At 40.3% G+C, this 26,910-nt stretch overlaps 1 protein-coding gene across 4 annotated transcripts; it reads right to left on the bottom strand.

The window, feature by feature from the left end:
• Nucleotides 1-1,631: 1,631 nt before the first annotated feature.
• Nucleotides 1,632-22,770, bottom strand: FAM133B (family with sequence similarity 133 member B). 4 transcript variants are annotated; one of them, XM_061587341.1, is made up of 11 exons: nucleotides 22,727-22,770; nucleotides 17,700-17,797; nucleotides 15,618-15,696; nucleotides 12,804-12,878; nucleotides 12,591-12,623; nucleotides 12,122-12,190; nucleotides 6,461-6,556; nucleotides 5,765-5,812; nucleotides 3,495-3,590; nucleotides 3,015-3,059; nucleotides 1,632-2,292 (listed from the first exon to the last, which is right to left on the bottom strand). In XM_061587341.1, the coding sequence occupies exons 2-11, from the start codon at nucleotides 17,789-17,791 to the stop codon at nucleotides 2,206-2,208; spliced, it is 720 nt and encodes a 239-aa protein (XP_061443325.1). In that variant the 5' UTR covers nucleotides 17,792-17,797; nucleotides 22,727-22,770; the 3' UTR covers nucleotides 1,632-2,205. The 4 variants fall into 4 exon arrangements, with proteins under 4 accessions (XP_061443325.1, XP_061443323.1, XP_061443322.1 ...); XM_061587339.1 differs by having other exon boundaries at nucleotides 22,638-22,727; XM_061587338.1 differs by lacking the exon at nucleotides 22,727-22,770 and adding an exon at nucleotides 22,528-22,631.
• Nucleotides 22,771-26,910: the final 4,140 nt, after the last annotated feature.

The raw sequence follows: 26,910 nt of genomic DNA, 5'->3' as shown, positions 1-26,910 counted from the left end.
GGTAATAGCAGAAAATTACTTTTTATCTTTGCAGTAACCTGAGTTTATATATTTTTTCTGCTCATCTGCTCAATAGGAAGCTGAAACAAGCATCTCCCTGTCTCTGAGCTGCTACATCTAGACTGGCAAATGTGTACAGCCCATTGTGCTGAGTCATGGTCTATTCCTGCTCCCATAGCACCATATACATGAAGACACTAAAAATAAACAATGCAATTATTTAGATTCTCTCTCACACTCTCTCATACTCACACATTCTCTCTCTCTCTCTCTCTCTCTCACACACACACACAATCCAGAAATGAATAATTTTTTTCAAACATTATCTTTACTAAGTGTCTGGCAGTACTTTTATACCAAGGCATAGTTGCATAACAGGTCTGCCACAGAACTTGCGTAGAGTAAAATCAGCTTCAATATGAAGCTGTTTGATATCATCCCCTCAGCTTTTTACATGCTAAATATCTTCAGCAAGTGTGGATTTAAAACATAGGCATGAACGCAATATGAACTAATACTTATAAGTAATGCTGTATGTGGAACATAATAAAAAAATTCCCATTGATTACAACTGTATTTCTCTATTGGTTAATTTAAAAATGGCACAAAATCATGCAGAATATTAATTCTAAATACCTTAGTGACAACACAAAGTAAAAAAACAACCTACAACAGTGTTTGTCAGGGGAAAAAAATCAGTTAACTCAATGTCACCAAATGCATATTAGTAGCCAGTACTCAGTATTATATTAATTCAACAGGGGTAAAATCCGCACTTTTTGGATGTCAGCTATGTGGCATTAGGCTGGTGTTTTTGCTTAGCCCAAGAGCATACATTCAGGTTCAGAATAAACCAAAGATCAAACTTAATGAGAACAGACATTCACATTTGTGTTGTTCATGTGTCTGTTCATGTATAAAATGGAGGGGGGAAGGGAAAGAAGACAGAGTCTTTTTCTTTTCTCTCAGCAAAAGTTGGTGTAGGTAGCTAAACCCTCTTTCCCCCAACCCCATCTTACCCCCCCTAAGCTTTTTTAATCCTTGCCCTTTTCTCCCAAGCTCAACTCCAATACCAGAAGCGAAGCAGACTAGGGGTCTGTGAAACGTGGTGGAGAAAGCTTCCACATTCAGCTCCCCTCAGCTGTACACACTTTCTGTTATAAAAATTACACTCCCCAGTATTATATGTGAATGGGGCAGCCACGTAAATAGACAAAAGTGGTTGTCCCCAATCATATCTAGCTTTTCCTTAATCTATTATCAGCATCACTGCTCTTCTGCACCTCCTGTTTACTTTTAGTGGGGCTTGTACAGGAAAAAGCCTCAGTGGATTTGGAAAGAAAAAAAGGTTGCTGAAAGTACCCTTGGAAGCACAGCAACAGTATTAGCAAAACATTGGTGCTATTTGCAAGGTTCAAAATATGCCCTCTGATCCAAGGGAACACAAACATCCACATCCCCCCACCCCACCCCCCAAAAAAATCAAGAGCAAATTTATGTTACACACGTCTGCAAAACTGAGATTTGTATAGGTTACTGGCATGTTCCTATTTCAAAAACTGACAGTAGTAATGAAACGTCTCAGGAGCTGCAATCATCTTTGAAAAGGAAATTTTGCAAATTTCTGAAAATGTAATGAAAAAGTAAATTTAATAACCAGTTCAAAATTAAAATGCCCCAATTCTGTTTTGCTTATGGGAACAGGTGCACATGCAGAGTGTACATTCACAGGGGCTGCCCCTTTCAATCCAGCAGATAGAGCTGATCCACAAGTTCAGTTCTTTATGTGTATAAAAAGGCTCCTTCCATTAAAATGCAGGGGAGCCCATGGGTGCTAAAGCCAAATGTGGGCACCAGAGCACATTCAAAGGCTCTGTAATGGACAACCCACCCCCTTTTTTTTGCATCAACCGAATTTCTCACTGCTATTCAATCATTAAACCATGTGCAGGAATTATTTCAAAACATTTAACACCAGCTACTGGAGGGCGGGGAAGGAGGAGTACTACATATATTTAAGCATCAGGCAACAACAATGGCTATTTCCAGCCCAACTGCACTGGGTAAGCTGAAAGTCTAGAATATTGTTTACACACAGGAGAGCTCATGCAGTTTGGTAAAGTTTTGTCATCATTTTCACAGTTGCAGTTCTTGCTAGTCTCATTGCACTTTTGATGAGAAGGGGGGGTAGAGTCTTGACTGAAGTTATTCCGAATAAGAGCTTGAGCTGGCTGTCTTCTTTTTTTTCTTTTTGCCATGTTTCTTGTGCTTCTTCCGCTTTTTTGTTTTAACCTTTAAAAATGTAAACTATCAGAAACAGTCTAACGATACTGAAACCAATTTATTCAATTACAGGCCCTGACTAACCATATGCATTTTCAAAGGAAGGATTAATTAAAACCATTTCAAAACTATATTAAGGCTAACCAAGTAGAGAGTAACACATACCAAGCAAAGTCATGTTTGAGGCCTCAACTTCAAACCCTAGCATCTCAAATAACAAATGTTTGGAAACAAATTATATCCAAAAGACAGGAGGGGGGTTATCTGAAAACCTGTTGTCAAGCAGCTGCATACATTTAAAGTACATTGATTCTCCCAAAGAATCTAGGGAACTGTAGTTTACCCCTTCCAGAGCTTCAGTTTCCAGCACCCATAACAAACTACAGTTCCCAGGATTTTATAGGGGAAGTCATGTGCTTTAAATGTATGGTATGTACATAGATTGTGGCAGCATGGTATTAAACGGCCTGATTCAATGCAGGTTTTTTCTTTTCATCTTTATTTCTGTGCTAGGACTACCATATTCAAAGTTAGCAGGAAGTATTACATACAGCAGTTCAGCCAGTCAGCTGATTCTACTCTCAACTATACTAATAAACTGAAGTAAGAGGAACTTCCAGACAAAATGAAATGGTAAGAAGGGTTAGTTTGTGCTAACATATATTTATGCTGATCTAAAATTTCGAATCAATGTTTGCTAACCATTCTTGGATAAGCAAAATAATGCTTACATTTTTCTCTTTCTCTTCAGTGTTTTTCTTCTTTTTTGCTGGTACCTAAGTAGAGAGGAACAGAACAATATATTCAAATATGCTGAAAGAGATAAACAGATGACAGCAGAATACCAATATTACGTAGAAACTCTGTTGAGAAATGTCACCTTCTCTCAGATATACGCTATGCAATAATCTCCAATTTTCCAACCATAATGGCTACTATCCTGGACACAGCTTCATAATTCTTACATTTTTTTTCCAGGAGCAGGGCAGCTACCCTATCTGTGTGGCAAGTAAAAACAATCACAGTCTAGAATCATCTAGGTAGGACGGATCCATGTGACTCTTCTGCTCATGCAATTTCTTCATTCACACTCACCTGAAGCAGCACACATCATGGCAAAATGGCTTCCATGCCTTTGCAGGTGCATGTGAAGAGAACCTTAACTTGCTGAACATGTTTATAGTTGCTCTGGGTTTTCTATGCATACCAACCTCATCTGTGTGCTCCGAATCTGAGGAGGAGTCTGTTGATAACAAGCCATCCCCACGGTCTGTTTTTTTCCTTTTCCTATCAAGGTTTTTTGTATCCTATGCAAGATAAAAGCCACATTCAGATGCCTGTATTATGATCAACTGACATACACATCAAAGTTTGCATCTCAGTATTTATTAGTTCAATTTATTCATGGGATTACAAGATAGAAATCAATGCTAAAATCTGAGAGAAAGGACATGTATTCACATGCTGCTTAACTCTAGTTTCATCCTCAGCAACACTGTGTAAGTGAGAGCACCAATGAAATTGATAAATTAAATGAATTTAAATGGGGGAGGTGGAATGGTTAAATGGGTGTGAGGAAAACACTGGGCAAGAACAAGTTAATGCGATTGTTTACTGCAGTTTTCCCCAACCTGGTGCCCTCCAGAAGTTGCTGGACTAAACTCCTCAAACCCCAAGTCAGCATGGCTAATGGTCAAGGATGATGAGAGCTGCAGTCCAACAACATCTGGAGGGCACCGGGTTGGGAAAGACTGGTCTATTGGGTGAATGAATGGCTGAAGTGGTTCCATACACAACCCTTATATGATATATGCGCCAACTAATCTTAGTCCCTGAAATAAAATAAGATTTTATAAGAAAGGCTTCACTTCCTCACTTATGGGAATTCAGCAACCTTATTCTTGCTGCCTTGTAAACTACAAGCATGTAGCCTCAGTCTAGATCAGTGTTTCCCAAACCTTTTCCCCCAGAGACCACTTGAAAATTGCTGAAGGTCTTGGAGAACCACTTAATGATTTTTCTGCTTCTTGTGGCAATTGAAATGCATTGTGCGCTAGAGGCTGTATGACCTTTAATTATATTTTATTGTTTCTTTTAATTTATAGGATTCAAATTACAGTACAACAATACACAATATAAGAAATAAAAGAGGCAATAAAACACCATTAAAAATCAATATGGGCATCCATCTTATTAAATATGCAGTCTCCCATTTTCAATCACAAATCCACAGACAGGCCATGGATCACCTGAATGAAGCTTGAGGACCACTGACCATAGTCTGGGAACCCCTGGTCTACGTGAAGTATCATTTCACTTCAAATGGTAAGATTTAATAAATTTGAAAAGCTGGTTTAAATGTTATCCAGTATTATTATGGTCATATAACTATAATATCAAAACTTATTCTAGTTGGCGGGGTGTACAGCATGTATAAGGATGCTCATTGACATCCACTGTTCAGAAAAGTTCACTATACATGGAACATAACATACAGAAAGCGGGATTGGACCAAGATGAAGGAGGTGTGAAAATTGGAGGGAGAAATATCAATACTTTAAGATATGCAGACAATACCATACTACCAGCAGAAACCAGTAATGATTTGAAACGAATGCTGATGAAAGTTAAAGAGGAAAGCACAAAAGCAGCACTACAGCTGAATGTCAAAAAGACTAAAGTAATAACAGAAGATTTATGTAACTTTAAAGTTGACAATGAGGACATTGAACTTGTCAAGGATTATCAATATGTTGGCACAGTCATTAACCAAAATGGAGACAATAGTCAAGAAATCAGAAGAAGGCTAGGACTGGCGAGGGCAGCTGTGAGAGAACTAGAAAAGATCCTCAAATGCAAAGATGTATCACTGAACACTAAAGTCAGGATTATTCAGACCATGGTATTTCCGATCTCTATGTGTGGATGTGAAAGTTGGACAGTGAAAAAAGCAGATAAGAGAAAAATCAACTCATGTGAAATGTGGTGTTGGAGGAGAGCTTTGTGCATACCATGGACTGCAAAAAAGACAAATAATTGGGTGTTAGAACAAATTAAACCAGAACTATCATTAGAAGCTAAAATGATGAAACTGAGGTTATCCTACTTTGGACACATAATGAGAAGACATGATTCACTAGAAAATAATGCTGGGAAAAACAGAAGGGAGTAGAAAAAGAGGAAGGCCAAACAAGAGATGGATTGATTCCATAAAGGAAGCCACAGACCTGAACTTACAAGATCTGAACAGGGTGGTTCATGACAGATGCTAGTGAAGGTCGCTGATTCATAGGGTCGCCATAAGTCATACTTAACTTGAAGGCATATAGCAACAAAAACTTCCAACCATAAAAGAAACACTTCTGAAAATTAAGATAATCAAATTCCAGTGGACAACTGCCTGAATAGAGATTTTGGGCTTCTATATGAATACTAAGCTTTGGAGTAGATTTTTAAAAAAATAACTATGAAAGCATTTTACCTTTTCTCTTTCATTGTCTTCCTTTGACCTTTTATTTTTTAAGCTGTCCTAAATAAAGAGATTAAAAGTAGATATGGTTTACAAGATAGCATTGATTTTATAAACACTGAGAGTTTACAATTATTGGTACTCTGGAAGACAGATGCTCAAACCAAAGCTTGCAGTCATGCAAAAACAAATGCTTTGTTACTCTTGCAACAAAGGGTAGGGCTGTTCTTAATTGGTCAGCGACTAGATTTGCCAGTAGGTTAGTCTAGAGGAAAGTACAGAAAGGTGCACACTCTCTATGGCACACCATCACATATACACTGGCAGCTGCCAGCATACTTTTAACTGGCCCTGAAAATTTCAGTCCATGAAAAAAAAAAACACCCAGGGATATTAAGATATTGCATCTGATGAAATGGACACTAGACCACAAAGGTTTATGCCAAAATAATTTTTTAAGTCTTTAAGGAGCCACAAGACTCTAAGAAGTTTTAAGATATTTTTAATAGCAATGTGTGTGGTGGGACAGAGTGGACTCCTGTCAATCTGATGGTCCTGCCAATGCAACTATGTGGCCCCAACTTCACTGCAACCCTACACAAACAGCAGCAACACCAGTATTGGGTGGGTGGCTCTGCCCCACCACAGACATCACTACTGGGTTTCTTAGAAAATTTTCAAGACAACTGATACAATATTACATTTTACCTTGCCGTCCGACTCAGAATCTGAACCACAGCTTTCAGATGATTTCCGTGAGGAGCGATGCTTTTTTTTCCTTCTCTTTTTCCCTTGTTTCTTATCCTAGCCACAAATATTTTAAGGAAATAGTTTGAATTTGTTCACAACAAATCATTACCTAGTAATTGCGCTTGAAGCATAAGACATAACCTGCATTCCTACAGACTTGCCACAGGGATGGCTGGAGCGTACAAAAGTCCCTTGACTTTTCTTCATTGAAAATCAAGGTTAAATCCAACACTTTTGTTTAAACTTTGTCCAACAACCTGTTATAGTTGTTGCATCACTGACTCATTTCAAAGATCCAAGAGACCATTAGCAGGATTTTTCAGAGAAAAATAACAAACAAATAACACAGACATCAAATGACTTTAAATAAGCATTCTAAAACTGAAATGTAAAAATGAAAAATTAAATGGACAGATGCAGCACTGAAATAGGGTAATCTAGTAAGTACCACTGAGTTCAGTGGGGCTTGCGCCCATGTAAGTGGGTATAAAATTGCAGCTATAATATCAATTTAAAAATATATGTATTTTGCTTTGACCAACTTGAACTGTTGTTGTATTAATCCAACAAAATAGAATAGTCAAACCATTTTGGATCTTACTTTGGGACCAATATTTCAGTAAAGCTTAAGAAATCAATGTTCTTGGTATGGTTGCAATCCTTTAACTGTTCTGCTTGAATAAGATCTGTTTCCTTAACAGCACAGTGATTTGATATTTTGGCTTCTAGTTCCTTATGCTAATGATTTTTTGTCGTTGCTACCACCAATTTTCTATTTTTATGGAATTATTATTAGTATCCTGCCCTACCTCCCAACTGTCTCTAAAGGCTGATTGGTCTTAGTTTCTAATCGGAGTACTTAAGACTTTCAAACTCCTTTGCTGTCTTTTGTACTTTCTTTTTGTCAAACAACAAGCATCAATTTGGCAGATAGAGCTTGCTTAATGCTTCACAAATCTGCTCTATGACAAGCAAAACTGAAGCTGGGACCAAACTTTAAATGGCCATCTTATGTACTAAAAATCTCAGCCAGCTAGCTCTTTTCTGCCAGAGAGCATCTGGAGGAAACAATCTGCAGGAGAGAAGTTGCAGAAGAGAAGATGCCTACCCCTTCCACAACACCTTTCCACCAAGATTCCTCCAACCCACTTTTCACACATCTGGGCATCCATACCCACATTTCTGTCACATACACAGGTCTAGAACCTTGGCTAGGGGAAAAGCAGATGGTGGGTTGCAGGGAATAAGCTGCAGGTGGAGAAAAGTGAACACCCACTCCAGTAATCATCTCTTCTGCAAATCACTCCATCTAATGTCACTTTGCAGAGAAGAAGCAGTCATTGGGGCTTTAGTACATGAGGTGGTGGCTAACTTAACACATAGTTTTAGCCTGAGCAGTGTTAGGGGACTTCCGGGAAGGGTGACTTAGCCTGTGCCTGCTCTTGAGACGGGCTCCTGCCTCAAAAGAAGCTTATTCAGATATATCAGTCAGATTTTTTCTTTTTTTGACTGATTAAACTTCTCCCGGGTAGGGAGAAACGAAGAGATTAACCTCAAAGCCTATTTTTGTTGGGACGACCAGATCTCATTAATTTATGGGACGAGGTCCAGCCGACGAAGGTGGGACGGATTTTTAACAACAAGCTCTATCTGGAAAAGCGAACGTTCATCTTATCTTTTAAGAGAGAACGCACTAACAGGCAAGCACCCTTCTTTCTATATTTTTCTTTTACTTGACTTAAATTGTTGCTGTTTAAAAGAGATTTGCCAGATTGATCGGTTTTTGACATCTCACTGGGGAGCCATAACTTCTCTCTGCTACTCACTAATTAATAGCTTATCTCTGTTTTTGTTGCAAAAAGCTGTCCTGGATTTGCATTCTAAAGATATACACAGAAGAGGGATTTCTATTCCAGATTTTTATTTTGAAGAATATTATATTGTCTGAGACTACTCTCTTTTTGGTCTATTTTATTTTGACGAATCTGTTTTCTGACGACCGCCATTAATTGTTTCGATCCTGGGAACTGCATTTTGTTTACTTAAACATGGAGAGATAAGGCTGTCTGCTCTGTTTATACTGTGATGTCACCAAGTTTGGAGTATTAACCCAATTGTTGCTGAAATAAGAAGTGGTTTTCCTATATTTTTCTTTTAAAATGGCAATTAAGAAAGTGGCTGAGAAGCTGGAAATAACTATGTTTCAGAAAATAATGGATGAGATTGAGATAACGAAACAAAACCTGCGACAGGGTTGTAAGGAGCTGAAAATTGAATTGAGTAAAATGAAGCAGGAGATTAAAGATATAGGGGTCCCTGTGAGAGAGGTGACCCTGGAAGGGGTCCCTGTGAGAGAGGAGACCCCGGAGATTGGAACAAACGTGGAACAGGAAAAAGATTTGGAGTCTATGGACTTTAGAAACAAAATTTATTGTTTGGAGACACAGGAGATTAAAGACATAGGGGTCCCTGTGAGAGAGGAGACCCTGGAGACTGGAACAGGGGTCCCTGTGAGAGAGGAGATCCCGGAGATTGGAACAAACGTGGAACAGGAACAAGATTTGGAGTCTATGGACTTTAGAAATAAAATCTACTGTTTGGAACTCAATGTTATCTCTGAAGAAATTAATGAAGATTCTAGAGATAAAGTTATCAATGGCATGGATAATCTTCTGGACTGGAATGATGTGATGGAGCCCAATATAGAGAAAATCTATGGAATTAACTGCAGCCATGTGACAATGGAAAAACTTTCAAGAGATGACCCAGTGTATTTTGAAAAAAAGAACAGAGATATGATTTTACAGCAGTATTTCAGCAACCTATTCAGAATGGATGGCAAGAAAATATTTGGGATAGAGGTAATTCCCATCAGACTCTTACTATATGACTATGGCTTTGACAGCAAGATTATTATGGAATACTGATAATGGAAGATTGGATACTGAAATTACTGGACTTAACAAGACTACTGAAGATGGAAGATGGAAAATGGAACTAATAGGGATAATAGAACAATGGCTACTGAAATTACTGAACCTAACAGATTCTGATGTGATGGATTAATTGAAATGTTTATTTTGACTATGGTTATGACAACAAGATTATCATAATTAGTAATGAGATGGATTAATCGATATGCTTATCTGGAAAAAAAAAATTGATAGATATATTTCTTAAAGAATTGAAACCTCTCTTTGACTTTTTGTGGAAAGAATAAAGTAATGTTTATGAGATTTGATGATTAAGTAAGATAACTACTGGAGGAAAGTGATTTTATAATATGACTTAAGAGACAGGATTGTTATATATTATAGACTTATAACTGATTTGATCTTTGACAAATGGGAAGTCAATATTTTACTCTTTATTTTTTATTTTTGTTTTTTTTTTTTCTTTTTTTTCTTTTTGTTTAACTATTTTTGATTTTGTTTTTTGTCTTTGAATGTTTTATGATTTTGTCTTGTATGTTTTATGAAAACCTGAATAAAAATTATTGAAAAAAAAAAAAGTTTTAGCCTGAGCAGTGTTAATAAGAATATACCCTCTTCTAAAGGTTTTGCAGCGCTCCAGAACGCCTTGCCATCTTTAGAGCAACAACACACGCTAAATATTTAATCCTGCAAGGATGCTCAGACATCTTCACACTTAACACACAACAGTATTTGAAGAGCCCTCAACAACTCTTCTTAATGCATTGCCTTGATCACAATTTCCCTTCTTCCAAAAAAACTCTCAATTTTTGTTGGGTGTTTATTCAATTGTCTGTTTCTGCTCTCCCATTTAAAAATAACACAAATAGTTTCAAATGAGGCAGGCAAGAAGTCTTACACCCACATGTTAAACATAATAGTCTCAATCCAGTCATTCCTATTGCATGAGTGCAACAGGCATTTTACTAACTTTCTTGAACTGTCAACTCCCTTTCCCTGCCTCTGGTGGGAGAGTTTGCAAAGCCCCTACACCATGTAATCCAGCTGAGAAGAGGTCGGAGAAGACAAAGGAAGGATTAGTACATGAGCCAGGAAAGAAATTGGTACCAAGTGTGCTGAATAAGGTTGCATGTGATTTGTTTTTTTGCAAGATCTGTACTTCAATAGTTGGGAAATAACTGCAAGGTCACCACCTATCACTGTATTGTGTGTTCTTTATGATGCTGAATTTGGTTCCCAGTTCCATTTTCAACAAATTGCCACATAAATTGCCTAGATAATTTATTTTCACCACAAAATATGAGTTATGATACCCAATATCACACATCTCTATCACTGGGAAACTCTCCCCTTCGAGATGCATAATCACTCTCGGGGGCAAAAGGTCAGTAGAAGACTCTCCCCACAGATGAGAGCCATTACAAGGACAAAACAGATGAGATCTACTTCCAAGTAATGGCTGGCAACCTAGAACCCATGCATGGCAACTATTAAGCTGCTTCTAAACAGCAGCTCTCTATCTACCTCCAAGGTCAGGAGACTGCAAGACTTCATGAGGCACTCCCTGCCTACGTGCATGGATCTCTGTGGATTCTGACTTCCTCTTTTTCTTTGTAGAAGGGACTGCAATCAAGCATAGGCTCCCTCTTGAGGAAGGGAAGGGGAAAGAGGCAAATGGACCATTGGTCTCACCTGAAGGGTCCCTTCAAAAGCTCCACAGAGCGCGGCTTGATCCGATGGATGGCAAAGCCAGGGAGGGAAAGGCTCAAAACAGCCAAAAAAGGTAGAGAACCGCAGCCGCGGTCTCTGTGGGGACCCTCAGACAAGCAAGGGAAATAAAAGTAAATGAAAGGCTCCAAAACAGCCAAAAAAGGTAGAGAACCGCAGCCGCGGTCTCTGTGGGGACCCTCAGACAAGCAAAGGAAATTAAAGTAAATGGAAGGCTAAACACAAAAAACATGGAGAACCGCAGCCGCGGTCTCTGAGGGAACCCTCAAAAGAAGTAGAAATAAACTTAAATGAAGTTAAACAGAAAAACAGGGAAAGGATGGACTGGGGAGACACACAAGTAACACTAGGTTCGCACCCAGTCAGAACAAATAAACAGACAAATCACAAAAAAACTTAGCTAAATGCTACGCTATAGTATCTCAATCTTGTTCGTACGAAGGCAAGAATGAACTGGAGAGTGGGAGGGGCCTGACGCCCCTAGTCTTGACTTCAAAGACATTCTTGCCTTCGCACAATAGGTGGAGCTAATACCCGCTGTGATGTCCGTACTCATAGGGAAAATTTCTCAATTCCCTCTTTTCACTGCAGCCCCCTCCCCCCCATGCCTCCAATGCTGTTCCAAAGGGTCCTCTAAGCTTCTGGAGCAGATATTCAGTGGGCACACGAAAAACTGGCAAAAATCCTCCCTCATCCCCTTCTGCCAGTGGGAGCAATCCACAGGCAGTGTACCACTCAAAGGAACTCAATTTAAGCTTATGTGTTTGGGATAAGGGTGTTAGATGACTTGAAAAACTGTTCCTGACAAGGTCGCCTTCATCCCACTCAAAATGACAAGAACTAGAGTTTTTGATCCATCCTATATTCAAATACAAACAACCTATCAAAACATCAAGTTGGAAAGGAGAACTGGCACAACTTCATAGAAAGTTACATTTTTAGTTAACAGCATTCTTACCTCATCTTCAAAATCAGAAGAACTACTGGAAGAATCAGAGCTTGATGAGGAAGAGGAAGATGGAGACAACTTGACCAAAGATAACAAAACGTAAATTTGTGAGATGCAGAATTTGTTAGATAAATACAAAGAATGAACAGAATGCAACCCAAGAAGAAGACAGCCCCTAAATTCACAATTACTGTCTTGAATTCCAAACACTGAGTTTACGAGACAGTCTTTAATCTTCATCAGTTGGATTTAAAGCCAAGATTAAATAAATACCAAATAAAAACTGACTTCTAAAAATCTGGTTTTTCCCCTTTAATCAGCCTTCCCATAGATTGGGTCCCCAGATGTTATTGGACCAACTCCCATAATCCCAGGCCAGCATAGCCAATAGTCCGGAATGATGAGATCGATATGTGGTTTAACTCAAGTTAAAATGTATATCGACATATACACTGAAAAAACTGAAATCTTTGCTCACCCTACTGGATTTCTTCTTCTCCTTTTTCTTTCTCTAAAATGAAATCAGTGGATCTTGCATTAGTACATCCATGTGTGTGCCATCAAAGAAGTTAGGATTCTACATTTTGAAGTGTGTTGCTTGGCAGGAACTGCACTGCCTAACAGCAAAAGCTATCACAACAGGAGAATCCAGACCCCATTGTCATTGCATGAATATACTAAAGATATTTACCTCTTTCTTTCTCGAAGTACTTTCGCTTCCACTTAACAATTTTTCCCGATGTTTTTCCAACTCTTTTTTCCAGTTCTAAAAAACATGGAAAGTAATCCTATAGTAATTTGCAAAGCCCTGAACAACATAGATACAGGGTACCTTAGGGACCACCTGAACCCTTATATCCCAGCTCAGTCACTGAGATCATCTGCCAGAACATCACTGATCATCCCCCAAGTTGGCAAAGCTCATCCGACAACAATAACGTGAGCCTTTACTGTCATCAGCTCAGTCCTGTGGAATACTCTGCCAATAGATATTCAGCAGGCACCTGCTGAAAACTTCTCTGTCTCACCAGGCTTTTACAGACAATTGAGACAATTATCTTTCTACAATAGATAGTTAATTGATTTATGATTTTTGTATGGTTTTATTTTGTGTTTATGTATATTGTAAATCATTTGGGGTTTTTTTAATGAATAGCTGTAGTTAAATATTTTTATAAATAGATAAATATAAACTGCTTTATGGGGACCATCTGAAAAGTGGTATATAAATGCCTTAGGTAAATAAATAAATTCTGTAGTAGCCTTTGTTGACCTCTAAAAGCAACATTCTAGAGATATTATTACTAGAGGTAGTAGTAGTTTCACTGTAGAACAACAAGCTTTCATTGTTAGAGGTGTTCAGAAACAATTTCACGCCAGAGAGAACCAGGTTTAATAATCAGGTTTTGCCTAAATATTTATCCAGTTACATAGGCAAAGGTATGCATATAAAAAAGTGTATGCTCTCTTGTGTTAGATGTCTCACACAGAGCAGGTAGCCAGCTTTTCCCTCCAATAAATACACTAAGCCACGGAGGTGGGAAATATTACAGACTACCTGCATGAATCTAAGTATTGTCTCCTCTTACAGGCAGCAATTATCCAAGGGTCAAGGACAAGGGTCTTTCTTTCTGTCCCAACCTGCAACCTATCTGAGATCATGTTAAATGGAAATAAGAACATAAAAACCCTTCGGGATTAGACCAAAGACCTATCTAGTCCACCATTTTGTTCTCACAACAGTCAATCAGATGCCAATCAGAAGGCTGCAAACAGTTTTACACACCAGTTCAGCTAGCCCCCATTCAGGGCACGGGCAACACCCAATGCTGGCAGAATTACAATGAGAGAAGCTCCTACTGGCATCCCTAGTGGGTTTGCCTGGGCGTGCATTCGTTTTGGAAACAGGTGGTGTACGGAGTAAGTACGGGAGAGAAAGCAGCTCTTGAACCTAAGTTGTGCTGACTATCCAAGTTTGTGGGAGAGAATGTTTACACTGTTTAGAAGGCTCCCAACTGCCTAATTGATTGTTGCAGTTTGGTTCGTTATTTCTCAAGGATAGAAAGACATCAAGGATGGAAAGATGTATCATTCTCACCCTGGACTGTTGGCATGCAAAAGCTTTGCTTGTTGCCATTTCAGAGAAATTAACTCAGCAATTAAGAACTCTTAGAGGCCAAGCAGACCCAGAGGACTTTGCAGCAGTCTGGTGAAAAAATATGTTCCATGTGAACAAGCAACCATTTGGGGCTCTTGACTCTTCTAAATAAGAGTTCTATTTATTTGTTTATTTATTTATTTATTAAACTTCTATCCTGCCCTTCCTCCCAGAAGGAGCCCAGGGCAGCAAACAAAGGAAATCAAGCCTCAGAAAGTTAACCCATGAATTGGTTCTTATTGTTTGCTGCACGTTTATAAGCCCTATACAGCTTGGGACCAGGATACCTGAAAGACCATCTTATCCCTTATATACCCAATCAATTGCTGCGCTCTGCAGGTGAGGGCCTCCTGCAGATACCATCTTACCAGGAGGTCCATTCTGCACATCATAGGAAACAGACCTTTAATGTAGTAGCACCGACCCTTTGGAATTGCCTCCCCTTAAATATTAGACAGGCATGGCCATCTCTGTTATCTTTTCGATGCCTACTGAAGACTTTCCTCTTTCAACAACCCTTTTAAGTTGAGACCTTATCCCAGTCTACGTCTATGTTGGAATTGCTTTTTAATATGTTTTTAAACCTTTTCTTTTTTTAAAAAGATGTTTTTAACGCTTTAAAAAAATGTTTTTCAATATGTTTTATTTTAATGTATTTTAAAGTCTGTTTTTATGATGTTTTAAAGAGTTTTAGTGCTTTTGTTTGCCGTCCTTGGCTCTTACTGGGAGGAAGGATGGGATATAAATCTAATTAATGATAATGATAATGATAATAATAATAGGTTAGCTGCACCTTTTGATAGCCCAGTGTAAGAAATAAGGCTTTTTCCTCACATGTTGGACTAGTCTGTTCATTCCTAGAAATGTGTGCCTGTGATGCCATTTCTGTTACTCCCTTTCTCCTCACTTTTTAAGATTTCTGGCAAAAATTGTATATGTGCAGGCATTGATCACCACATGATGGGTACTATGAGTCAGCAGCATTATCACTGCTAATAGCTTTGTCAGAGTTATTTTGAATACATTTCAAAGGAATTTCAGGGTTTGCCAGAGCTTTACATTTTAGCTCTTGCTGGGCAGGGCTATCTGCAGATTGCGTCTGGAAGCTTGCAAAATAGAAGCATTACAAATTAGATGTTATATATTTTTGGGGGGGGAACATAGTATTGAGCAATATTAGTAGATCGGAAAGGGACTAGATAAGCAACATTTTATCACTCTGTTATAGTTTTACAAAATACAGTAAAAGGGCAGACAGATGGCTGGGGTGGGATATTCATAACAAGTCTGTTTCATTATGAAAGCAGAAAAAAATTCTGTCTACATAAAGTTAACCAAATAACAAACCTCATTCATCCTTTCTTCAAATTCTGCTAAGGCTTTGGAACCCTTCTTCTTCTTTTCTAATTGTTCTTTTACTTCTTCCCTTTAAAAAAAAAAAGCCCTGATTTGTGCAAATCTCCAAGGCATGCAAGTTTACCAAAGCTGATGCCTAGGATACCAAAGGCTGCAATCCAGTGCACACTTACCTAGGAGTAAGTACCAGTGACCCAATGGAGCTTACTTCTGAGTAGAGATGTATTGGATTGCAGCCCAACTCTGTTTAAGTTAACTTAAGGAAGTTGATGGAACGAAAGTTTTTAATCTCCTCCCGCAGCAGCCGCTTGAGAACTCTGAAAAGCTTCTCCAGAAGGTGGTGGTGGTGAGAACCGGAATAATGTGGGATGGGGCATAGGAGAGTGCTGGCAATGGGAAACTTACCTTCCATGAACATCGTTATGTTATCTTATGAACCAAGACAGAAATGAAGCATTCTTGAAAATTACAGCAAAGAATATATCCTATAACTTATTTGGAAAGATGTATGCTTATAGTTATAACTTAATGCCATTAGATGTATTATTATTATTTATTAGTCACTTGGTACCCGAAGGTCCCCAAACGACTTATATAATGTTAAAACAAAAACAAATAAAACACACTATAAAAACATAACAATAAACCACAACAAAACAATAGCAGTTTTGGGAAGCGGCTGCTAAAAGTATCCATGGACATACTTACTATATTGTTTGACAAAATTGGACTGCTTGAAAAATTGCCAATTTACCTTACATCCCTGGTTCAGATGCAATGCTAAACCATGGTTTACCTATAAGAACAAGCTGCAGTAAGCCTCAGGCTCAGGTGCATCCCCTCCCTTCTCCTTTTTCATGCAAGAAAGGAGATTGAAAGCTTCTTCTTTCAGTTTTGAATAAACCAGTTTCCCAATTTTAGTTATCATAGTGGTTGTCAAACGAACTAGGATCAAACCATTGTTTTGATCCTGGGCCTTAACCACCCACAGTGAGCCACATTTTCAGACACAATGGAAAACTTCAGGTTATTCAAAATCAGAAGTGGCATTTTTTAAATTTCTTTCCTTTGAATGCAAAAGATAAGCAATGGGTGGAGTGGCTGAGCACAAAGCTCACAGCAACTCATTTTTGTAATGCCAAACCATGGTTTAGTGTTACACAATGACCTTGTGAAAATGTACTAAGAACGTATTAGTTAAAAATGATTTGGTTGTACCATATAAAACACTCTTGCTGATCTAGTTCCAGCCATGCACAACTAGTCGCACAAAACAATTTGTTGCCTTAGATGTGGATGAGTTTCTCCATCTGCATCAACGTATTTTCATCCACATCAATAGATGACACATCCAGCTTGCTCAAGGGGATCCAGATGGGATTGTGATGGGGATGGGTATATGTAACCAGATGTACACCTGCTTCAGCATCAGTTCCATGTGGGTAAGGCTGCTCACACATGCAATCTCCTATGCTTGATCAGGGCAATTGCCTACCACCAAAACCTACTTAAGCATACTTAGCTGCAAGAATCATAATAATTCAGTGAGATTTGCTTTGCCTATTACTGGTTGTGTTGGCATGTAATGTTAAACTATACCATGGTGTTGTATGCACAAGCCTCAGGCACATGCACTCCCTGCTCCTCTTCTGGTGTGACCACAACGAGGAGATTGGAAGCATTTGCTTCTGTTTTCAACTAACTGTAGTTTGTTATTATGTCTGAACCAGCATAAACTGTGATTACTCTTTCCTATGATTTGTATGAACAAGCCAGCTTCATGGTTAATAAACCTGGATTGTTTTGATAAAGCATAGTTAACATTATGCAGTTCTCAATTTGGACATAACAACAAAGCATGGCTACTTGAAAATGAAAGCAAATCCTTCTGATCCCTTTGAGGTTACACAGGAGGAAAAGAGGGGAGCACATGAATCCAAGGCTTGTGCACATAACACTTGGCTAGTTAGGGTTACATGCTAACCAAGTGATTGTCACTGGGACAGAAGTCTCATTCTCTTTCATAAGATAAGGAGTCTCAAAAAGGAGGAAAGTCATCATTGCCATACATACCACGTCGGTCTTGGTCTGTTCAAGTAGTCTTGTATAGTAGGACCCGAAGATGGAGCAGGACCTCGTGATCTAGCCATTGCTATGGGATTCATATAAGCCTAAAAAAATACAAAGTAAAGTCAGATATAAACTGAGTCATTCCACTTTGCTGCCCTTAAAATAGCACCCATCTCCTATTGATGGAGCAAAATAAAACGTTTTTTTAAAAAAAGAATTTCTTCTTCTAGCATTTGGCTGAATCACAGAAGACAAGTTCACAGACTTTCTTAAAGGTCACATCTACACCATACCCTGAAAGCATATGGTGACCTCCAAAGAGTCCTGAGAACTGTAGTATATCCCTCACAGAGCTACAGTTCCCAGCACCCTTAACAAACTACAGTTCCCAGGATACTTTGGAGGACATTATGTGCTTTAAATGTACTGTATGGATGTGATCAAAATCTAAGGGGGAAACCAGTGCTTTATTAATACATTTTGCCATGTTCAGGTGCTCTCTGTCAAAGACTGTTGATTTTCAAATGGAACACACACTAAGTGCTAAACAGTTATGGCAATCTTTTGGGCCATGATAGACATGTTGATCTTTTTTCTCTAGTCTCGTTTGCTGGCATAGCAGAAGCTGTGTACACTCAGACCCTGGAAATCACCCTGCTCAAGAAACTTTGGCACACAACCAAGACAGTAGAAATTAGTTGTAATATTTACAGCTTGGGTGAATTTTGAAAGCACTGTCCAACTTAGTAGCATTGAACATGTGGCCCACAGAAGTCTCTTTCCCTTACCCAACCAAAAGGCCTGTGACATGGGTATCTATTATTCATGCAAAGGTTCTTACTTGCTCCAAGTTACTGAGGGATACAGTGGCTTGGTTCAGAATAACCATGGTTTATTAGCCTGAGAACAAACATCCCCACATGCACCCTTCTTCCTGTTCCTTTCTCCCTTGCACCATAATTCAATACATTCAGATTATTTAAAACTACAGTTTCCCATTTGAAGGATCCCTGGAAGCACTGAATTACGGTGCAAGAGAGAAGAAGGAGGGAATAGGAAGTTGTTGGACACAATTTTAATTCCAAGTCTGGTTTATTGAAGGGGTGGGCAGATTTCAGGTTGCAGGATCTACTAGGCAACTGGTCAGTGGTGGAGCATCTGTTTTGCATGCAGAAGGTCCCAGGTTCAATCCCCAGCATCTCCAGGTAAGGTTGGGAGAAACTCCTGCCTGAAACCCTGGAGAGCCACTGTCAGTCAGTGAAGACAATACTGAGCTAGATGGATCAAGGGTCTGACTTAGTGTAAAGCAGTAAGATACCTACCTCTTTTTGCTAGAACCCTAAGTACCACCAACTGGTGCACTAAGAATTAAAGAATTCTGAGCCCAGGAGTTTGCTTTGAGAACCAGAACTGAGATCACAGTCCTTCCATCCACAAAAAAAATCCCACTTGTGGTTACCCCAAACCTTCTTCATTTCAGCTGTTTGTTGCTTCTCAAGTTAAGTAACTGAATGTTGGGAATCCTTGCCAATATACTTCAAATCACCCATTAACTTTATGTCCCCTCCCAGCTTCTTAGACTGTTATGTCTGAGCTGGGCTCATGGCCAGGGGGGTCTCCATGCCCTGAATTTCCTGCACCTTTCATTATTATTTTGTTGCCGCTGCTCCTGCTCACAGGCAGCTTTCCCTCTGAAACTCAGCTTAAATTTCTACCTAGCAACACCCTGATTGTGATTAAACTGGGATGAAACCAGTGTTCAAATCCAACACACTGTCCACTGAACCATGCCAGTTTAGAAACACAAACGTTAGGGGCATCTTCATATGTTCCTATTTACTAGAGACAGTCCCTATTTTCTCAGAGTTGGTCCCTGGTAAATCACAGACCTCATTTTATCCCCATTCTTGCCTCTTGGGAGATGTTGGAGACGCCTTTTAAAACTGCTGATAGCATGCCCACATATTCACTCAAATTCTCCATGCCTTAGGTCTCTTTTAAATCTCAAAGTAGAGAGCAGATGCCTTTCAGCTCTAAAGCATATGCATATAAACAACACACCTGGACACAAAATGTCAGTATACTGTTGTTTTTCCATCCCACACATAACCACCTACACAGATTGTAAATGCTGCTCAATGTGCAACAGCACAATCTCATACATGGCGACTCAGAAGTAAAGCTCACCGAGTTCAATGGGGCTTACTCCCAGGTCAGTGGGTATAAGACTGTAGCCTAAGCTACAGATATTCTGCACTAAGGGCAAGAAGACCTAGCATGAGACTGAGCATATGAAATATTCTCAAGGTTTTCCAATAAGTCAACTCTTAATAGTTATTTTAAATTGCTGTTTTTCATTTATTTATTGTTGCGTTTTTTATGTGTAGTTTTGGCCATATATATATATATATATATATATATTCAGTAAACTATATATATATATATATATGGCCAAAACTACACATAAAAAGCGCAACAATAAATAAATGAAAAACAGCAATTTAAAATAAATTATACAAGACTGGCAGCAAAACATGAAAAATATTGTCAGAGAAACGTTTTCAGCTTAGAGCAAAAAATGGCAAGAGAAGACCAGACAGAATATTCCAGAGCTGTTCTCACTCCCCTAAAGATCTCTTGGCCTCGGCAGGTCTATAAGGGAGGAGACATGAAATTCAGGGTGCGGAGGACATGAACAGATGTTCGTAGAGTTCAACCTAGCGCCAGTTGACATTCCATTCCTTTTGTCCTTTCTAGACCTGTGTTACACCATTAGCCACTCCTGAATCAGGGGATGGACATCAGATGACAGGTCAACGGTGCACCATGAAAATCTTTTTGCTTTAAACATGCCATATATTATTTAATTGTCTACAGTGCATTGACAGGTGCTTCACATCTTACACCTTCACATGTAGACTTAAAACATCATATGGCCCAACTAAAATGTGCGTGAAATACCAGAAACCTGTGCAAAATTGCTAGTTGTTACACAAAACCACCTCTTACAGGGGGCGGGGTATTTAATCTTCATTTCACCCTTTCTGGTTTAAGTCCTACAGCTCCAAATGAACCTTCATGGGAAGATGCTGTGTGGACAAGACCATAATCAAACAAATTGAGTTCAGCATTTGGATAACACTTGACTTGTACAAAATTAGAATTCAGTTTAGACTGCCTTGATCTGTCTCTGCCCCAAATCATACGTATAGCTTTAACACAATCTCCTAAGGGAGAATCTTGTTTGCCATCTAACAACATTTGCAAAATGTTGTAAATCTTCTAGAGGTCTGCACGATTAGAAAAGGGACCCTCCAGATGTCTTTTTTATTGTGCATTCATGATGATTTGTGCTCATGATGCTATCCATGATGCTATCAGGATGGTTATACACGATCCCATTTCCAATAGTATGCACCTGAAAAAGTTTTGGGGTGAACATACTGCTTCATTTCCAATCAGTATATGTCCCATTACTTCCTGCTAAAATCTTGTAACTTTTTATATCGGTGTTTGTTTGTTTTGTTCTGCTTTGCTTTTGTTGCACTATATCGCAAGAAGGCCCCTCCAGATGTCAACAATGCAGTAACAATGGGGAAGCACCGCAGAACAAAGTGAAACGTTGTGTGGACAGTCCACTATAAATCCACCACTAATAGACTATTACAGCATAAACACATGATGCAGAATACACCTGCAAAAAAGGCATAAGTCTGGAGGGGGCCTAACTTTCAACATCACATCTCAGAAAGAAGCCTGAGCTGCTGAGCTGGCTCATAACTATTCGGCAGAGATCACTAAAACGGCTTTCCTCCTAAGACACTTCTGAACATTTCTGCAATGATGATGTGCAGAGTGTGAGCATGCACATTTCGTCTGTGCTAACAGCAACAAATGGTCTTAGTACCACTTGAATGGGTGCAATTTTTCCTTAGGCCGGTTACAGGTATCAATGGTCACTTCGATTTTGCATTCAGGTTTACAGAGTCTTTAAAGTCTTTGCCAAGTAGCAGGGGCAGACTCTCAAATGTAGCAAATAACGATCCACACACATTCTAAGTGTGTTCCTGAGGGCCACAACAGAATGGCCAGGTGCCCTTATAATTTCTCCCCTACAACGTATTTTACCTCCATAAAATGGACAACATACTTGTTATATGCATTCACTTCAAACATGGTTATCTGGCAAGCTAGAGCACAAAAACCTCTTAAGGTGAAAAACAAGCCAGAGACAGCAATGGAATTATGTATTCAAATGAGAAACAAAACTGGAAGTGAGAACCTAAAACGGCCCTAATAAACAGAGAATAATAATCCTTGTACAAACTCATAAAAACATTCAAATGATTAAGTTTTATTCCTGCCACATTACAATTAGATCTCAATGTCCAACAGATTCACTTGGACCCAGGCTATCACCTGCTACGTGCCTTCGAGTCAAGCAACAAGATTTTTTCATTTTTAACCTAAATCCTTCAGAGACCCCCCCCCAAGTCAAAACGGCTCCTCTCTTGAAAACACAGAAAAGACAACGATCCCTACCAGACTGGGGCTATTGTTAACAGCCTATACCTGTTCCCCCAGCCAGGGGTGAGGAAAGATGTATGAGAGGCACAGATCATCTCAACGTGTCCGTCCCCCCCAAACTTCAGAGGCGATCGCTAAACCATAATCACAACGACGACGCTACCACCATCACCACCCCGCCGCCGCCGTTTTTCACCCCCGGGTCCAGCATCCCCACCCTGGTCAAGAAGGAGTGCCATGGGCCTTCCTCGAAAGCCTTGCTGCCCCAAACAGGCCTCCATGAGAGGCGGCGTAGGTTACTCACCACCCGGTTATCCCTTTTCCCCATGGTGCGCAGAAACCCCGGCACCCCCTCGATCAGAACCAGACTGGCCTAGCTGGGATCCCTTTCTCCGCTACCCGTCAAGTTTTTACCATCAAATGCTACCGAGCATGCTCCGTGGCACCTGAGCATGCTCCGTGGCGCCCATTGAAGCACCGTGCCCTCTCTTTTGTGCCCTCACTTGGAATCAGATTGCAGTACGTTACGTTAGTGGAAACGTAGACGGAGAAGACACGTCTAAAAATTAGGGATTTCACGAGATGCTTATGGGCGGTACTACAGTATGATTGGTTGCTTGTTTGCACCTCTAGCAAAACTAATACAGGTTACCAGTAAAAACAGCAGTCTGGTTTAAAAGGGGTGGGGGCAGGGGTGTAGTCGTCCAGGGTTTGGGGGGGAGGCTTGGACCCCTTACTTTCTGGAAGTAGGGTCCCTGTGTCTCCAGCATCCTATGCGCCAATCTGCATGAAAGGGGAGTGTGTTAGCCACTGAGAAGTCTTCTAACACGCTTCCTTGTGTTTCCTGGTGAATGGAGCCAGAGTGAAAGGAGATGAGTTAGCCACTGAAAAGACTCTTTTCAATAGGTAACACTATCCTATGCTGATTCGTTCATAGGGACATCTGTTGTTGTGGGAGAACACATTAACAAGGAACTCATTCTCAACCCAGCAGCAAAAAAGGGCTGTGTGGCTTTGACTATCATGAGGGGACCCGGCACTTCTGAATTTGCCACTACACTACTGGGTGGGGGATAGTAGCATACTGGCAAATTCGGAAGAGCAGAGTCCGTTCATGATAGTCATAGCCACACCCGTCTCTTTTTTTGCTGCTGGGTTGAGAATAATATCCTTGTTAATGTCTTCTCTCACAACAGACACTCCCCTAAGAGCTAATCAGCGTGAAAAGATGTGTTAGCTACTGAGAAGAGTCTTCTCAATGGCTGACTTGCCTCCTTTCACTCTGATCGGCTCCAGTCTGCAGGAGAGGACAAGGAATCAGTCACCAGCACACTCCAATTTCATGCTGATTGGTTCATAGGATGCTGGAGACATTGGGACCCTGTTCCCAAAAAAATAAAGGGTCTAAGACCCCCGAGACCCCACACAACTACACTCCTGGTGAGGGATCTGTAATAGTGCAGTTTTGACAGGGTCGGGCTTTATCATTGTACTCACTGCCTTTACCAGTCATCAGGAAGAACTAATCGCAGGGAAAGAAAGGGCAGGTGATTAAAGGGAAATATTCAGGAGAATGCAACCTGGAACCGCTTAAAGGGAGAGGGAGCTCTCTTCTCCCTCCCTGCGTTAGATTGAGGATCTACAGTGGGATGGAGGACAAGGAACAAGTGTGCCCCCACCCTACTCAAGAGCTTTCCAGATTGTATTCTCCTAAATTGTGCCTCATACAATTGAAGCTGTGCCTAATGAGAATGAAACTGCAATCAGGATGCTTCTTGAACACGTTGCAAACACAGTCTCTGCTGCAGACAGGGGGTGGTGGTGTCAGAGGGCCTACAGCCAGGATGGCCTCTCTTCAGAGGGTGCCTGGCTGCATACTGCAGCATTCCCCCAAGCTGGTGTCCTCCAGATGTTTTGGACTACAACTCCCATCAGTCCCAGCCAGTGTGGCCCTCTGGAGGCTGCCAGCGTGGGAAAGGCTGGCATACTGTATAGAAGGCAGTTCAGGAGAGTGATTTGGGGGGCTCCTATTTTAAAATCAGCCAGGGACAAGGGTGTCTGCAGAGGGGTATATGTGTGTAGGGAATAATCAGGGCAGAGGCAAGACATTTTTGGCTGCCTGACCGAAATGACAACTTGGCACCCTTCCCCCACCCTGTTCTGTGTTCAAAAACTGATCAGACTGGCAGCTTCAATCTTACTTCAACGCTGGCAACAGTTTTCCTTCACTGCACCAAAGGCTGCAGGCTAGCTTTGGGGACCCAGGGAAAGCCGTGTGCCTTCCATCACTTGGTTGCTGCTCCCCCACTCTTCTGCATCTGCTCTCTGAGGCAGCCACCTCACTCTGCCTAATGGTTGGGCCAGTCCCAGGAATAAGCCAGGGATTGCCAAGTGGTACCCTCCAGAAGTTTATTTATTTATTATTTGATTTATATCCCTCCCTTCCTCCCAGCAAGAGCCCAGGGCGGCAAACAGAAGTGCTAAAAACACTTTAAAACATCGTAAAAACACACCTTAAAATACATTAAAACAAACGGTTTTTAAAAAAACCTTTAAAAACATCTTTTAAAAAAGGGTTAAAAACATAATAAAAAAACACATTAACAAGCAATTCTAACACAGACGCAGACTGGGATAGGTCTTGACTTAAAAGGCTTGTTGAAAGAGGAAAGTCTTCAAAAGGCACCAAAAAGGTAGCAGAGATGGTGCCTGCCTAATATTCAAGGGGAGGGAATTCCACAGGGTAGGTGCTGCCACACTAAAGGCCCATTTCCTATATTGTGCAGAACGAACCTCCTGATAAGATGGTATCTGCAGGAGGCCCTCACCTGCAGAGCGCAGTGATCGAATGGGTATATAAGGGGTAAGACGGTCTTTCAGGTATCCTGGTCCCATGCTGTATAGGGCTTTGTACACCAGAACTAGAACCTTGAACTTGGCCTGGTAGCAAATGGGCAGCCATTTGCTACATTGTTAAACTACAACTCCCACCAGCCTCTGACGGCATGGTCAATGATCAAGGATGATGGGAGTTGTACGTGATACCACTTTCAATTCTATTTGCACCCGCAAAAGTTTTGGGGTGATCATAAGCTTCATTTCCAATCAGTGAATATCCTGTGACTTATCCTGTAACTTTTTTCCACAAATGTAATGGGGGGTTGTTCCCCTTTTGTTGCGCTATAGCCCCTCCAGACAGCAATAATGTGGGAGCACTGGAGAAGCATCACCAAACAACTAATAAAGCAGAATAAATACACCACTAAAGTGTCAAGAACATGCTGCAGAATGCACTCACAACGGAGCACCAGGCTGGAGCGCCCCATTTCTAAGAAATTGATCTTACAGCACGGCAGCCTGCTTGTTGACATCAGGCAGGCACCTTCACTGTACTCTTTCTCAGAGCCTGCTAAAAACATTTTTATTTAGGCAAGCCTATCCAGACATATAGAAGCTGACGTGTTTTAATCTGTTTTTAGCTTCACTGTTGGTTTTAATTATGCAACAAAGGTCCCAGGTTCAGTCTCTGGCATCTTCAAGTGCTGCTGGAAAAGACTCATGTCTGAGAGCTGCTCCCACTCAGGAGTACTGAGCCTTATAGATCAATATTCGACTTTCTATGTGACCATTACTGATTATTACTAAATATGTTTCAAAGCTGAGTCATTACCAGAAGGCTTTGACCTTGAGACACTCTACATATCTAAAGTCTGTCTCTCTGGCACAAATTTGGTCTGCAGTGTGTGGCACAGTCTCCCCCATTCTGGACTCCTCATGCTGTTTTGCATTCTCATTAAGTTCTGGTATAGTCAATGGATCTTAAAACACGGTTATTAGGCTTCAGTGACTTGGGGTAACTGCCTAAATGTCAGTTAAGATGCTTTCCTTATGCTGTTTGAAGTAATGATGAGAGCCAAGCAATGTAGTAATATGTGCATACTTTTTCTTTTTCTTTTAACACAATACTTTGTGTGACACAATTCAGTGGTGCTAACATTAAACAGATTGTACACCGCCCTGAGAGCTTTCTGCTATAGGGCGGTCTAGAAATGTAATTAAATAAATAAAATAAATAAATAAATTCAACTCCCAAAGCATCAACTGTAGTCAGGAAACAACCTTCAGAATATAACTAAATATTACAACACAGAGCACAAGTTCCTTAACAAAATACAGATATAGGGTGCCTCCAAAGACTGTCGGTATTCTGTGGGAGGGAATCAAGCACATTCTTAGGCATGTACTGCCTTTAAGTCGATTCCGACTTATGGCGACCCTATGAATAGGGTTTTCATGAGGCTAAGAGGCAGTGACTGGCCCAAGGTCACCCATTGAGTTTCATGGCTGTGTGGGGATTCGAGCCCTGGTCTCCCAGGTCATAGTCCAACACCTTAACCACTACGCCACACTGGCTCTAATCAAGCACATAGGTCTGTGTAATTTAGGTTTAGATTCAAGCAATTTAAGTTTGTGTAATTAAAGTGGATTAAAACACTCTGTTGCCCTAGTGCAACAAATCCACTTTATTTATTTTTAAAAAAGGACTTTTTGAGGTTTGGAAAGTGATGGGGAAATGCTTTGAAAAGTGCAGGATGAATGAAGGATTAGTTGGAAGATGTGTAAACAAATTAGGATGAATGCAGGATGAGTGCTCGTCTTGTAACTGCCCCTTAAACAAATCAGAAAC

This window comes from Rhineura floridana, chromosome 10 (assembly GCF_030035675.1).
Source record: "Rhineura floridana isolate rRhiFlo1 chromosome 10, rRhiFlo1.hap2, whole genome shotgun sequence".
NCBI classification, from domain to species: domain Eukaryota; kingdom Metazoa; phylum Chordata; class Lepidosauria; order Squamata; family Rhineuridae; genus Rhineura; species Rhineura floridana.
The sequence above is the reverse complement of the archived record's forward strand: the minus strand, read 5'-3'. Positions and strand labels throughout refer to the sequence as shown.